The sequence below is a fragment of the Anser anser genome (assembly GCF_964211835.1).
Source record: "Anser anser genome assembly, chromosome: Z".
NCBI classification, from domain to species: domain Eukaryota; kingdom Metazoa; phylum Chordata; class Aves; order Anseriformes; family Anatidae; genus Anser; species Anser anser.
In genome coordinates this window covers 79,219,290-79,235,364 of record NC_139723.1, presented here as the reverse complement: position 1 = coordinate 79,235,364, position 16,075 = coordinate 79,219,290, and the positions used below count along the sequence as shown (strand labels likewise).

The 16,075-nt window shown below is 44.7% G+C and overlaps 1 protein-coding gene across 1 annotated transcript in view; it reads right to left on the bottom strand.

Moving 5' to 3' along the window:
* Positions 1 to 1,459: 1,459 nt before the first annotated feature.
* Positions 1,460 to 16,075, bottom strand: part of DCAF12 (DDB1 and CUL4 associated factor 12) — a 36,433-nt gene continuing 21,817 nt past the window's right edge. Inside the window, exons 9-10 of the mRNA XM_083817836.1 lie at positions 4,723 to 15,468; positions 1,460 to 1,641 (exon numbers count right to left, since the gene is read on the bottom strand). Coding sequence (XP_083673962.1) covers positions 15,310 to 15,468 — 159 coding nt within the window. The 3' untranslated portion in view covers positions 1,460 to 1,641; positions 4,723 to 15,309. The remainder of the gene's footprint in view (positions 1,642 to 4,722; positions 15,469 to 16,075) is intronic.

Genomic DNA, 16,075 nt, shown 5'->3' with positions numbered 1-16,075 from the left:
TCACTGTTCCAAAAGGAGGTAGAAGGTTGAGAAGAACAGGACGAGCCGTGTGAGAAAAGTAAAACAAAGATCACAAGTTCTCAAAATGTAAGAAAGAAGAATTAAAGGGTTGAAAAAAAGAAAAAATGTATGGTATAGTGGAGCATCAGGTAGCTTGTGAACCTGTAGCACTCAGCCAGTGAGGAAACAGGGGAGGTGATCAAGCGTTGGGTAATAGGGAATAAAAGGTTACGATTTGTTTACTAAAATGCACTCCTGATTGACAGGACGCCCGCCATTGCAATCGCAAATAAAATAGCTCCACAGAAGATCCTGTCTGAAGAAAATTATTTGAGATTTTTCTCACAGGTGACAGTGGTGGTTGGGGGTGGTTGGAGCAGATGATCATGGAGGTTCTTTTCCAGCATTACTGATTCTATGATTTTTTTTTAGTGTTAGGCTCTTTTGCCAGGCTGAACACAGGGAGGCACCCCATTGACACAGAGGAATCCCAGAAGGTGCCATGCCAAGGGATAGCTGCAATACAGGAGGAAAAGGGAGAACAAGAGGATGCAGAGCAGCGAGGGGGTGGCAGAGCAGAGCATGTGAGAGCACTTGGTGCAGCTTCTGGCAGCGCCCCCGGGTAGAAATGGCAACCCCGACTGCATGGTGACAGCACAGGTGAGAAGGAAGGTAGGTGGTTTGACTCCCCATGATGTGGAATTTCAGGTTCTGAGCCAGGAAAAGAGAGAAATTGGTTCCTTTCAAATTTATCCTGCTGTGCGTTTTTACCACTGGGTTCTGTACTGCACCTCTGCTTGCCTGAAGCATAGCAGATGTACCCTTCTGGTGTTCCTTTGTCCTGAGGCCTGCCATATTAAGGCAGGGCTTGCTTATTCTGGTGGAAATTGGTCCCTGCTTGGCTTTCTGCTGAGCAGGTGGGGTTGGTAAAGGTGACTGGGGCAGAATGTTTGTTCTGCCCCTGGCATCTCAATGTGTATGTACCCTGATTTTGACCTTTTCTGTGGTCTTATTTCCTTTGCTGCTGTTTGTTCATCCTCTGTCTGTTGACCTCCCTTGACTCTCCACTTCAGTAGAGAGAGCATCAAATCTCATTTTACCGTAAGCAATATCTGAAAATTAATCAGTGTTTTTTGTGCTTCTGCCCTTTTAGCTTAGAGTACACAGATTTAGGTGGCCAGCATCCTGGACTGACCTCGTTGTTTATTACAGAGATGGCAGGAGCTACAACAGTTCCTACAGGTTGGAAGCAGCAAGACCTCCCTATTCCCCATCTTTTCCCAATAAGATACAGGGGCCTTTGGAGCTGAATTGAAATTCAGACCAAAGAGTGCACAGGTAGTGTTGATTCTCCGGAGGCAACTGTTGATATTTTGTTATATTACTGCTGGGGGGAGGAAATTAATTATAGCTCCAAAGTTTCACAAGCTTTGTGACAAACATGTCTGCGGCTCCATAATCTGTGCGGATTTAATCAGTATTATTAGCATTCTTTCATCATGACTTGGCAATCCTTTGCTAATCAATATGGATGTTTGATGTGCAGCATGCAACAACAAAGGCTGAGAGCTCTTGGGATGCTCTAGTCAGATGGTGTGGTGCCAGCTGGAGGATGTCTCCAAATATCACACAGAATCCAGCCTAGGAACATTTGGAATAAGAGAAAATTAAACAAGGATACTGGGACAAAAATCATTGTAGACTTCTTTCCGCTGTGCATGGAGTAAATACAAATGAGAAGATGAAGTATTTCACTGCCAAAGCTTCCAGAAGAGAGGAATGAAGGAATTCCTTTATTGTATTCCTTTGGGAGGCTGCAGTCAGAGACCCTTGCTCTGAATGTTCAGCACATCAGGGTTGGAAGAGGAGACCCTGCATTAAACACCGCAAAGTTTTGACCAGGCCTGGCAGGCAAATCTTACCTACTTAGCTATTTAACTCACTCCCCTCTGCCTATGTCAGCACTTCGTCTGCCATTTTAAGGATTTGCGACCTTTTCAGTTTTCCAGCTACTAAAGAATAATCTTGTGAAGGTGCAAATCCCTCCGGACTGTATGCTTAAGCTTACTTCAGGCTTACTTTTCTTAGTCACCTATGGCAGATTTCTTAAAATAGGCAGTCCTGAAAAAAGTCCCCTTTTTCCACGGGCTGAAAAACACCATTTTGGTGCTTTGACATTCTACTTGCCAAAAGGAAAGGAGGGGAAAAAAACACTTAAGAATATCACCCTGTTACTGATTCAGAAGTCTGTTCTACTTCTGTATTACAGACAGTAAGTGAAAATCATCTATTCTTCAGGGGCTCGGGCTGCAAGCAGACCATCCCTCCTCATGCTAACACTCACTTCTACTTTCTACACTACACTACCCCAGTCTCTTGGACTGATCAGACAATTAGTCCAGCTGAGCTGGAGTTCAGAGAAGGTTTTCACAACTTAGTCTGAAGTTTGTATTTCCTTTGTGCCTGTTCCTTTTTTCCCAGGTATATCACCTGATCTAACAAAAATACTGCTCTTCTCTGCAGACTGTTATTACAGCCTTAACCTGTGACACCTGCATCAACAGCACTATCTTTCTCCAAAATGCTCTCCGGTAGCCTCAGAGAGCCAGTGCAATCCAGTTGTACTTAGATTGTGTAAGGAAGAGGCTCCATGTGAAGAAACCAAACTCAGGCTTGAGTTGAGTTTGCAGGGAATTAGGGATTCTCTCTGGTTGTAGCAGAACAATTGAAAGTCTTGAATGCAAAGTGGAGTTGTGTCAAGATGCATTACCCCTGGGTGTACCAGAGATTGCTGGTACATGTAGACTTGGGGTGAAACTTCAAAGATACTGTCTAGAAATGGGATGTGATGTATTTGACTGTGTTAAAGTGCATGCAGAAGCAAGGCTTCAGCACTGCTTGTACTGGAAAGAGTAGCCATTTGAGTTGTGGATGTAAGCCCTTCTAGCATAGATGCCATTCATTGATTCACGGCATTAAAGGAAGAAAGAGTAATGAAATCATTGTCTGGCCTTCATATAGCCCAGGCCATTAAAATTCCTAACATCCATGGGCTGCATTACTCTGTCATGTCTCAGCATCATCCTGGGAATTCGTGCTGGACTGCCAGATCTCCCTTCCAGAGCCGGTGCGTGCCTGGTCAGACCCTCTGCTGTAGGTGCCGCCTGCAGCCCTTTGTCCAGGTTTACCTTGTCATTTGGCAGCGTGAACAAGATGATGCACTTTCATGTGACGAGATTCTGGAATTGCTCAGTACAACTGCCTTATCCCCCTTGTTATTTTCCTTTCCTCTAATATTTTTCACAAAACATCTGCAGTGACTTCGTACTTACTGAGGAGACTTCAGCACGTCCGAGCCTGATACTGATCCTGCAGAACTCTGCTGTAAACACCCGTTTTGGGGAAGGATGTTGACAGATGTTATTCCATGCAGTGCATGCTCTGCTAATGGTGAGTGCTGAGTTTGTTCTGTCAAACTCCCCAATTTAATTCTGTGACATGCTCACTGTTACCTTTATCAGCTAAACGATCTCTGAGAATTAAATAGGCTTTTTTTAACAAGACTTATGTTCCACACAACCATGTTGCCTGGCATTAATTTTATGTCTAGCCTTGAATTCTCTATGAAGCAAGCCCCTTATCAGTTTTTCATTATTTTGCCTGTGACATCAAGGAAAGTACTCTGCAGGTATCTGGTCACCCTCTGTGCCCTGCTCGAACAGTGGCATGCTTCCAGCCTCTTAAAATTTCCCAAGATTAAAATTATCACCATGAAGCCAGACATTTCCCTGGCCAGCTCTTAAAGAGCTCTTGGGTGTAGTCACCGTAGGGCTGCTGATAGAACGCCATTTCTGACAGGCAGATGTTCCTGCCCGCCAGTCAGTCTGTGAGTTAACAACCAGCTGTTCGTTCTGTCCCAATGCGACACTAGCATAGTGCTTCCTAGTGGAGAAGGAATTAGTGGAACAGGTATTCCTGGGACACTTTTATACTCACCTGCTAGTGCTTTTAAAACCATCTAGAAGTGGGCTAATACAATTGCTACAAATTGTTTTTTTAAGAGGTTAAAAGTTATTACAAACAAACAAAAAATCCTTTTGCTGTTATAGCTTATACCAGTTCCTCTAGCAGAATGGTGTAAATTAATTTGTTTTATCTGTTTCTTTTCTAAGTTAGGTCACAGGCAACTCATAGTTTATCAACCAAAGACACCGGTTGTTTACATGCAGAGCTAGTTCATTCTGGAATGGCTGATTAGCTCAGCTGTAGTGTCCCACAGATGCCAGGCTAGTTCAGGTCCCTGACACATCAACAACATCCTGATCCTGTAGGGACTTTCAGCCATCCTTGCACCATGTTCCACAGGGCATCTTGCATTGATCATAGAGAATCTGTCTTTATCAGCCATTTTTAATGTGCCTAGTGGGATCTCAGCCCTCCCTTACTCCAGAAAATGGAGATGTGCCTGTAATTGGCACTCACCAGTCACACTGGTGGGTCTGTGGACAGAAGAAACCCCTGAAACAGTAAAGCCTTTGATGGAAAAAAAAATAAAAATCAGGCACTGATTACAGTGGCTGCAAATCTTTCTGCTGAGACTTCAGCATCCCTGGAACATGACCCATGCTCTGTTTATGTCTTTGGCACAAACAGTCCAGGCAACTGTCAAGTTGACCTTTTGACCACAGCTCTACACTTAAAGTCTCGTGGCTTCTCTCTTACCTCTGCCAGCTCATGGCGCACCATAATGAAGAGGGAAAGCTACTGCCATGCGGGGCGTAACTTTCAAGCAGCTGATCGGCAGCTCCCACATGCCACTTTGGCTCCATGTTTCCTTGAGCTTTGCTGAAGGCTTCCTGACACTTGTTCTTCCAGATGAGGAGGTTGGGAGTGGGGACCAAGGAAGGTGGGTGGCAAAGCACTTGTTTTTTAATACGCTGTGAACTTGCTGATTGTCAGCCTCTGACAGAATGGGCTGCCCGTGCCCCAAGAACACCTCAAGCAGTGCGTTCCTGGCATTTCTCCATTTATGAATCCGTTTACCGGACCTTGAAAGCACCTTGCACTGGCAAAGGCTATCCCACTTCTCCACGCAGAAGCAGACAGGATGAGTACAGATATGGCTGTGAAAAAAACACTTAAACACAACCAGTTTGAAACTATTCCCAAAGTGCCATTCTGCTCTTGCTTCCTTGCTCTGTGACAGCGGTGCCACCAGCTGGCAGGAGCTGACATCCGGAGCCACAAGGAGCAGAAACAAAATACACCCAACCAGGAAAGTGATGACAGCCAGGCGGACCTGCAGCAGCTGGGCTGGGAGCTGGACGCAGGCAGCAGATTGAGTGTTGAAAGGGAGGGATAACGTGCGCTGCCGCAGGGTTTGTAGCGTGCTGTAAAAGCACGATCGATAGCTGCATGGCCCCGGCGCAGTCTCCAGGCCAAGGAATGCAGCGGATCTCACGTTGGATCCACAGCCAGAAATGGTGATGGCCACTCACAGGCATGTCGAGCAGGGCCTCTGTGAGAAAGCACCGAGGGAACTTGGACTGCTCAGGCTGGGGATGAAGACCACAGCCACGAAACAGTGGCAGTGAAAAGCCCGTTCAATGCAGACCACCTGCCCTACAGAAGGGTACAAACTGCTCCATCTGCACAGGGAATTGGAAGACGAGGGGACTTGCAAACTAGGTGATGTGACAACTGGGGAAGGATTTGGGTGGTTTATTGCTGAGATCTAAGCTGGACACACATCTAGGAGGAGGTCTGAGAGGACTGTTTTGGGGCTTCCTGAGGTCCTCAGCCATCTCGTCCTTTTTGGTCCAGCATGTCAGCTTGCAGCTACTTGACAGAGGATTAGATGCAGCTGGGGAGTTGGTAACAGTCATTGCCAGAAACATCTCTACAGCTTAAAGTAACTTATGCCCTTCACTCTCTCTCCCTTTCCTACTTCCTGTAGAAACAAAAGTGGACCCATTCTATACCATCCAGCGGAAATGTGGCCATCAAGGGACAGAGCATAGCCCACGAGCAGGTCATCTCCAACTTCCACACTGAGGGCTTGGAACCAGCTCATCTGCATCTATGGCTGTGACAGGAGGCAATCCAGGAGCCACAAGCTGTGCAGCTAACATTGCTTTCTAGCCTCTGCCCACCACATGTGTAACCAATAATTTCCTGTGTATTTCCAGGGCCAGGCAACTTTTTTTTTTCTTCTCAGATCTCAAACAATTTTGGTGGTATAAGGCTTAGTAAGATGACAGCATTCACGTGCCTTTTGGACTTTGCTCTTCCTTTTCTCTCTTTTTCAGGCATTCCCAAGCCTCAGGAACGCCTACTACAGCACTACAGGGAGCAGAAATGGTGCTGCTGGGAACATGCTCTCATAGCTTGCATCTAAAGCTGCAGTATGTCCATGACAAACCTCCATGGAAATGAGCAGCTCAGGGTAAGTGTGAGAAAGGAGAGAATGCACGAGAGGCTTTTAGGCACGTTGTCTTAACCCCCAACATAAAGCTTAGAGGTTTTGAGGACATTTCTCCCTCCCAGCACCTCTAAGTATTTCCTTCTTAGAAAAATAGTGGTTGAAAGGAAAGCTTTGCTTCAGAACAAATGAGGTACCAGAAGAAAACAGAAAGGAGAGGCTTTGAAGAGCTTAACATTCCCAGCTCTGCCATTGGATACATTTCCTATGGAAGCAAATGGTTTTACTTCAGCTGTACAGAGAACATGAGTGGTTTTTAAACTGTGGAAAACAGGAACAAGTTGAGAACCTGCCCTTAGGGTATAAATCCAGGCACTGGCAAAGGGTGGTGGTCAGGAACAAAAACAAAACAAAAAAAGTTTCACTATTTTCTTTGAATCAGTCACATAAGCACAAAGGCTGGACTGTTAAAGGTAGAAAAATCAAGTCTGTTTGCCCACAAACTGGCTTGAATTTACTCGTAGTGAGAGGATTAGAAAATAAAAGAAACCATCAGTCAAAGCCAACACACTATACAAATACATTTTATTTAGAGATACCCATAGTAAGATGCACAAATACTTTTTGTTCACCAATTTCCAGATCACACAACTTCAAGTAGTGGAAAAACAAACTGCAGTTAATTACAATTATCTATATAACAAGGCAGTAGTAAAAGATCCATTTGTCAGACTACAGCATGGTTAACGATACTCAGGTGAGAATATACAGATTTAGGTATTTAAAAAGTGCATGGGTCATCGCCACATACACTAACATGCTTTTTTCAAAGAGCAACATCTTTCTGGCATGTGAACACAGTAACCCGGTTAATGCAAGATGGAAAGTTAGGCTCTTCGTTTGATCTGGAAACGCATATATTAACAGTTTTCCCCCAAACAGCAAATTAAGAGTTGTGACTGACAGATGGAAAGCAATCTGTAAAAATTACTGTTACGTTGTCCATTTAGTCAAGCAACACAGAGGTGACCTAAAAAGATCAGTTCCAGCCTACACCTCCACAGCTCTTCTACCACAGTCTTCGGCAGAGTGCAGAGTACTCGATTGCATTTAGCAAGCTGGCAGAAGAGCTGTAATCAGAGATCCAAACTCTTGCACCCATACTGAGTTCTTCCACACAACTGGAGATCTCAGTCCTCGTATTTCAAAGATCCCACGTTCTACACGCGAGCACGTCAACTCGATCACGTATTGCTGGGTTTGCTTTTGTATTCCCATCTAACAGAGGGAAAATAGGAAGTGGTGCTGATCTGAGAGAGTAGCTGCATTGGTTTAAAGTTGTAATTAAAACACGCGGAACCTGGTCTCTTCTCTCCAGTGTCTCTAAAGCAAGGGAGTTCAGCAGGTTCCACTGCTCAATGCAATTCCCTTTTTGCTTTTAAACAGGGATGGTGCTGTATGGTGCTTGGGAAAGACCAGCAAGGACTGGTGTATGGATGATAACACTTAAGAGCAAGAAACAAGAATTAAATCAGTCTTCAGTTAAACTTCTTGCATTGCAAACAAAGTGAGACAGAGACTGACTTTTGCATTATAGTTGAGAGGCACATTTTGTATTGATGAACAGAAACCCCCAGTTAACATTGCAACTTTCTGTGGATTAGAACACAGCCAAACCTCCTGTTAAAGTAATTTTTTTAAAAAAGGTAATCTGTTCTTCTATTTTAAATTCTTAAACTGCTCCCTCACCTATTCTGCACAGAGATACCTTTCCATTTGTGTGTATGCAGCTGCTTTTCCTCCCAAAAAATTGTTTAGGAGAGACCTGTTTCTGCGCACCTTACAAGTAGACAAAATTCTGATGCTTCACCTGGGTGGGCCCCTGTACCACGTTCAGGAGAGAGCTGAGAAGTCACTAACATACTGTATATTTGCAGTGAACCCCAGAATAAGTAAGAAAAAAGCCACCCAATTGAAATAATCAGCAGTATGGGAATCAACTCCTTCATGGCACAGGAATGAGTTTGGAGCAAAGCCCTTCAGGCTGAAAGGAGGATACCAGCTCAGGGAGACATCCAGGGCTGAGTTAAATGAAAAGGCAGACAGCAAACAATTCAGCAAGGTGTTGTCTGAGCAAGTGCAGAAGTCTCAGACTGCAGCGGGGCTCACCCCTAGACTTGGCAGAACTGGTAAGCCATGAGACAACAGGGAACTTGCTCGAGTCTCAGGGCCCAGAAGGTGGCAAGAAGGGAGAATGGAGACAAAGCGTTTTGAACAAGAGTGACAGAGCCTGCTAGAAGTTTCTCATCCGGGCCTTTCTGTACTGGTCCTATATCACCTGCGTTGTAAGAGAAACCCAGAGCAGTCAACTGAAGCTGTAACACCCAGCTGGCCTGGCACACCCTGCACATACAGCTCACGCTGACTGAGCAAGCGACCAGGTAGATGAAGCTGCAGGCTCCATCCCAGCAGGAAGCCCACAGAGGTGGCTGGTGGCAGCAAAGCACAGTGTTTGTAGTCAACCATGAAAACAAAGACAAGTGCAGTGGTAACCTTCGTGGATGAGGGAGAGGGTGACTGACCACTGGTTGTTCCCCATGCCATCTTCACAGCTCATCCCGAGATGGATGACCAGCAGTCTCACAAGTTCTGGGACCAGTTCTGCAGTCTTAAAAGCACAAAGCAAAACCTCAAGGCTTCCATTGCTCAAACATCAGCTCATCTGCATGTAGCCAGCCCTTGGTATTACTGCTAGCTAAAGCTAATAACAGCTGTTGCCTTCTGAGCACAGGGCTAGAGTTCAGCTCATAGCATAGCACAATTTTTTCCACAATCCATCAAATGCATATGACAGAGTACATGGAGAAAGGCTCCAAATGGGATTAAAAGTCAGCAGTAAGTCAGTGATGCACCTTCCTGCCTTTGCCTCAAAGGATTTTTAGCTGTGATGCTGAATAACAAGGATGTTATTCAATTGTTGATTGGCCAAGGATGACAATTCTCTGGTTGACTAACACACCACTGGATCAGTCTTAACCAAACGAAACAGGTGCTGGTGCTGGGCACCTCCACTTCATGATCTGCTGACATCCACTGAACAATGCAGATATGTGAGAATTTCAGGCTTTGCAGAAGTGGAGTCTCCACATCCGAGTCAGGCAGCCAGAAACTGAAGTTTATGGTGAAAGAACAGTGGGACATGGGTTTTCTCTTCATTATGACTTGGTATTTTTCAGACTAGGCAAGCAGCTTTGAACCAATTTTTAAAAGTGAACTGGGAAGAAATGGGATATGGGTAAAGTGCTGAAGATAACAAAGTAGACAGACCAATCTGTTCTACTCTGCAAAGTGACCATGATAAAAATGGGACCTTACTAGATATCAAGAAACTTGACAAGAACAAAAAGAACTCCAGTTTAAATACGCACTGCGGTTCCAAGAACACACACAGCTAGAACAGGAGATACACTAACCTCAGTGCTCCTTGGCAACCTATCAATGCCAATAGCTTGATGACTAGCGATGCTGCTTCTAAAGACAAAGGTAGCCTCATGGATCAATTCAGTACTTAACTTCAGTTAGTAATGGATATACAAGCCCTTTTAGGGCAACAGGAAGCGAAGAAGCGTTCCTGTTTCCATGCTCTGACAAACAGATTAAGCTCAACAACTGGGAATGGACACACTCTATCCATCATACCATCCTCTACCTGCAGAAGAGGCAGAAACCTGGCCCAAACTCCAGGTGTCAGTTTGAAAACCAAAATATACCATTTGCCAATTCAGAAGACAAAGTTAACATGTCATGTCTTTGTCTTGGGAAGAAAAAAAAATCACTTTTCAGAGGAAAAAGTTCACAAGGTAGCTCTGAACGCTGAGCTTCACGTGCAGACAGGGTAGTTTTGCTTACTATCGGCAGTTTCCCACTGTTCCATTTGCGAGCTGCATTAAAAACTTTAAACAGTTTTACCTTACAGTTAAAAACATGCACTATAACATTTGAAAAGAGCTGTTACTGCTTCACTTGCCAGCTTCTGTGATAGTTCAGGATCCGGTGCTGTTCCAACACAGCTCATGACAGAAACAGCGAGCTGAGAAAGGCTCTGTTAAATGGGTGGAATTGCAGGAGTTGTTAACATCAGAACCTGGATTCAGAACAAAAGCCAGCAAGTGTCAGTGAGTGCTGAACCCCACCCCTCCCTGGCTTTGGATCTTTAAATACATTTGGGGAAAAAAACATTAAAAACAGTTCACTGTAGGACATGCTACCCTCAGGCAACAAGTTGTGATCACCACACATTTTAAAAACACCTTGTGTAGTTTGTGCATCATATACAAGTACATCAGAGGTGATGGGGAAGATCCAGCATTTGTGTACACATTAACAAACAAGCAAGCACTGGTAGGTGTCACGGGTGAGACCGATCCCAAGACAAACCAGTGCGTTGATTTGCGTCTACACCACATCCTAAAACAAATAAAACGAGTCACAATTAACAGTACAAACCTGTTGCAACTTCAACACATACATCTTAGAAAAAGACAATGCACGTACCCAGCCCTAAGACAGTGACGAGTTGGTGAGATAACTTTACAAAGATCAAGGTACCAGAAGAGAAAGGCACGTTAACCTCTGGTTGGTCCATTTCGGTATTATTTGGATGAGTCAGTGATTTATATACCCTGAGACTGTGGGAGGCCTTGAAAAGGAAAGGAGACCAGGAGAATGGGCAAATAAAAAGTACAAGTTTAATGAGATTAAGATTCAGCACCTGAATTTTCCCTTTTAATAAGGGAATCTAAAAAAGCAGTTCCTAAGAAAACCAAGTATTGACTCCTAGATTTTTGTTCTGAGGTCAAAGAATCAACATCTAGGACTAGAGACATCTCCTTATATGCTGCAAGTGCTTTTATATACACCCCTCTCTGGCCATTAGACTGAGACCATGAATTTGTACGGAATCAAGTGTTTTGCTTGGTGATTTTTCAGTCCAGAAGCGGCAGCCGCTTTCCCAGCTCCAACAGCCCTGGCACCCTGTGTTAGGTCTGTGTGCACTTTCTTAGACTGTTCTGCTCCCAGCAGGTCACAAGAGGGAAAAGCTGTTAGAAAATGGCATTCAGTTTTTAATTGGGAAGATTCTTTTCTGTCAAAAGCATTTGTTTTTAATTAGCCAAGCACCACATGGTTCTGATAAAGCCGGCAAGCATCACAGGAAAAAAGATACTTCCTAATTTAAATCCTTAAAAATTAACATGGAAAAACCAAGAATGAAAGGGACATCTACTTGACCTCTGAAAACATTTCTGATTAAGCCCTTTTACAAGTACCTCCTGAGCAATGAATAAGCATCCCCTCTGTGTTTTTAAGCTCCTCAGGTGTTCTGAGACCAATACCAACCAGTTGGCTGGGCTTTCACCTTTTTTTCCCCCCTCGTGCTCCCTTGCCCATCCTCACCACCGTGAAACGACTGCTTGCAGAGGCAGGGGAAAGCACAGAGGAGTTCCCTTCAGACGAGACATGGCAGTATTCCTTCCACCCTCTTGTCTGCAATACGGACAAATTCCTGGTGTCTGTGCTTCAGAGACCTTAAGATAAGCTACTGAAGGCACTGCAACACTCAGAAATGCATTTTAAGTTGAGGTCACACCATGGGTTGGGGCTGCAGCGTGACCAGCAGTGCACAAAGGGGAATTTTCACTTGACTTCAAGCCAGAGAGCATGGAGCGCGGCGGTCCAGGGCTCAGCACAGACTGGCTGGAGAATCTGCTCCGCCTGCATCACATGCAGCCCTGCAACACCATCCCTACAGATGAGCTGTACCCAAGCTCAGTGACTGAGTTATAGCAGCAGTTGCAACATCAACTAATTAAGAACCTCTCCGACACCTTGAAGAAGTGAGTTTACGGAAAATAAGGGTATCAGACCACCACAAATAGATCTCAGAGCTCCCACCTGGCTGCTGTAAGATGCTGCTGCACTGCTGAGCTGCAGCGACTTGTGGACAATCTGTTCTTGGTTTCTTGCAATCAAACAAAGCAGGCAACCTCCAAAAAGCAGTCTAGGCAAGCCTGCTTTATTTCACAGCTGCACCAGGTGAGGGACATCCATTCACAAGGTCAGTTAGTGCCTCTCAGCTGAGGGGCAGAAATTAAGACACCAAACCACCACTTAACATAGCTGGATCACAACTTTAATCTTGTAGCTCTGCAGCTGCAAGCTATATACAAAGCAAGTGCTTAGTTGAAGGAAGGGAATGAAATTCTAGAGAAGAGTGACTGATACAGAAGTATCTTAATCCTTAAGATACAAAAATGCTGCCAAAGACTTGAAATGGAGGCAGCAAAGATATCCCCATAAAGACATTCAAGAGTCTCCCTCACTAAGGGAGTCACAAGAGTCACGCACAACGCGAACATAACTTTTGTGGACAGACTAAATACAGTCAGCTATCTGGGCACTATTGCAAAGCATCTTAAAATGGATCTAGGGGGAAAAATGAACAACTGAGACTAGGAACAAACACCTATGAAACTATTCTTTGGTAATTTACTCACCTTGGACCAACATCAGCAGCACTGATGAGGGAACCAAACAAGTGGACTCGCTTCTTTACAACAGTCCCAGGAAGCACCTGGGGAGAGCAGCAGCAATTCTCCTTGGCTGAGCTGACTGTCCAAGGAGGAAGGCTGGAGCAGCTACCAGGAACGAGGAGTTTGGGCAAGAGGCTGAGCACCACCCCCACCGCCACGCTCAAGCTAACACTGCTCTGTAGCTTCTGCTTCCTCGGGAACGTCCATCACGTAACACCCGATTGTTATCGAGGGGTTGCTACCCAGCACGTACAAGCTGGGTATTACTGAACCAGTAATTAAGTCACTGGTTCGATTGCATGTAAGAATGAATATGGGAAATGTAATACCCGAATTAATAAGGTAGTCTACTCTAAAGTAGAGGGGTAAAATAAACAGCTTCCTACACTCACTAGCAGCACAAGATCCCATGTTCCTGAAAGGTCAAACAGCAGGAACAAAAGGTCTGAAGGTCTGTTACAATTAGTTATTTTCTCTCCTTCAGGTGCCTGATGTGAGATAAAGCAGGGTCTGCTCCCCTTCAGGAACAGCCTGTTACACTGTGTAATCCCATCAGTCAAACACGTAAGCCAGGGCCTCAGTGCTCGGCGTTATTGATGAAGACACCGTGCACAAAGACGAGAGACCATAAGGACACTGCCAGACTAGCTCTGGTCAGCCTGGCGGGAACAGCTTCAGCGACCAGAGCTACTCTCCTGCGGTGCTGTCATCTCCAGCAGAGACAGGAGAACAGAGCATGTCCCAGCCTTGTCTTTTCTCCTCAGCTTCAACCAAGTGCTCGTTTGGCACCACAGCAGCAAAGTCCAGGCGCACGCTGCTCCGGCGGCGACGAGGGCAGGGGGCAGGCATTCATCCCGGCAGAGGACAGAGGCATCGGTAACAAGGCAAGAGTTCCTGGTGCTGCCAAAAGACCAGGAGGAGCACCCCAGAGCCCTGCATTTTAGCCAAGTGGCAGAGAGGACCGGTACAGTGGAATGCACACGCTTCACAGGTAGACCCGAAAGGCATCAGACCTATCCTCCCCAACCACAGTCCCACGGGGAGTTCAAATGGAAAAGGCAGCAGGGGGCTCCAGGGAAAGATTGAGCATCTCCTACAGCAAGCTAGATGACGGTGGATGCTAATGCAACACGAGCTAACAGCAAGTTATCTTGCTACGTGGTAATCTTTTAGCCTGCATTAGACAAGTCTGAGACAAACTCTTTATCCTTACAGAAAAAAATAGTTTTTTTATACCAGTGGCTTATCAAAGCAGATGGCTAACAACCTGAACAGCTAAAAAAAAAAAAAAAAAAAGGAAAAAGTTTCCACAATCTGAGACAAAAGAGATCCTGGGTTTTAGGCAGTCTACAAAGAACCCATGAGCTACCACAGCAGCATACCCGGGAACCTTGTCTCACCTGCAAAATGGTTAGATACAGTTCATTTTTTAAAAAGAAAAAAAACTCACGTCCCTAGCCCCCCTCCCCGTTTTCCTTTCATCACCTCTGCAGGCCCTCAGTGTAACGTCACCCTGCCTTGCTGCAGGACAGCCAACTCAAACTCCAGCTGCACAAGCTGATACCTGGGACAGGCAGAAAAGGAACAAAAGACTTGTTTTTTTTCTTCCTGGCACTGCTGAAAACTACCATTAAAATGCAAACGCACTTTTGAGAACTCCTGTGCTTTTGCAGTTTGAGCGTGATGGGCAATACCCTGGGGAATCTGTCCCGGGGCTCCAATGAGTACAGCTTAAAATTACTGTATTCCTCTACATATAAACAGTGTCATTAGACTTGTACTTTTAAAAAATAAGATCAACCCAGGCCAGGGCCAGGCTCTGCAGATAAAGTAGTAGCTTATCTCTTATAAATATTTTTAATATTTTTTAATTACAAGTAGTCCTCGCTCCAGGTAATGTAACTGACACAAAGTACCTGCACACACGCAGCCCCTACACTTTCACAGAAAGCCCAGGAGCAACCACTCTAGTAGAAAGGAATCCTACCTCACAGCAAAGTAGGGGAGGGGGCACATGGCCAAGATAGCATAAATGCAAGGGAAAAGTCATTTGGAGCAAATATAATAAAAAGGGATTTCAAAAAGCCTTCATAAAAAGGATCGAGAAGGTTAAAGCAAAAACTGGTTCAAAAAGATGTACAAAACTGTTGGAGACCAACAGAAAACTCTGCGAAAAATAACTTGCATTTAAATCAGAACTCAGTGGCATCACACAATTTAATTGTTACAAAAAAAAAAAGAAAACAAAAAATAAAATTGGAAATCTGTGTAAAGATCAGCATTTGTAAAGAGTTATCATTAGCTCCAGAGACCAGCATAATTCCCATGAAGTCCTGATGGAAGGGGGCCTCCTGCCACAAAGAGTTTTGTTCCAGACGAGTCGTAGCAGTGGGTGTAAACAGCATTTGGGAAGAAATTAATTTCAGAAAAATAATTCCTCCAGGTTTCATCATGATTCTGTTAAAGGAAAGTTCAGACTGTTACTGATGCCAAACAAACAGAAAGCCTTGTTTCACAGAAGCAGAATGTAGTTTCCAGAGCCTAAGAGGGATCTTTTCCTCTGTTCCCTGAAGCTTCAGACAGAACAACTTGAATTAGAAGATACCAGAGCCTTCCTGAAGCTTTTTCTGAGGAGGTTTGCACCAAACAGTGGAGGTGGGGAGGGTGAAGGGTAGGGAAGATAGCAAGTCCCATTAATTTTTAAAGTTGCATCACAACGATAAGAAAGATAATGGAGAGAAGTCAGACATAGCCATTAATTGCTTTATAGTAACACACAGGACATTGAACTGAAGTGCCTGCCGTGGCATTATTTCAGGAAACCAGAGTTTCTAAAGCTGTATAAAGCTAAACTAAATCTCTCAGAGTACCACATTAAATTATCGTGCTTTTAAGGTAGACAACATAACTTGTTCAATGTACTAACAACTAGAAGATAGACTACAATCAAGAGGAAGAAGAACTAGTTAATTTATGGATCAGTGCATAAGCAGAGTAGTCAGTACGCCTTAAATTCAAGCAGCTGGCCACTCAATACCTTTGTGAAAACAATCTTGCAGCATTT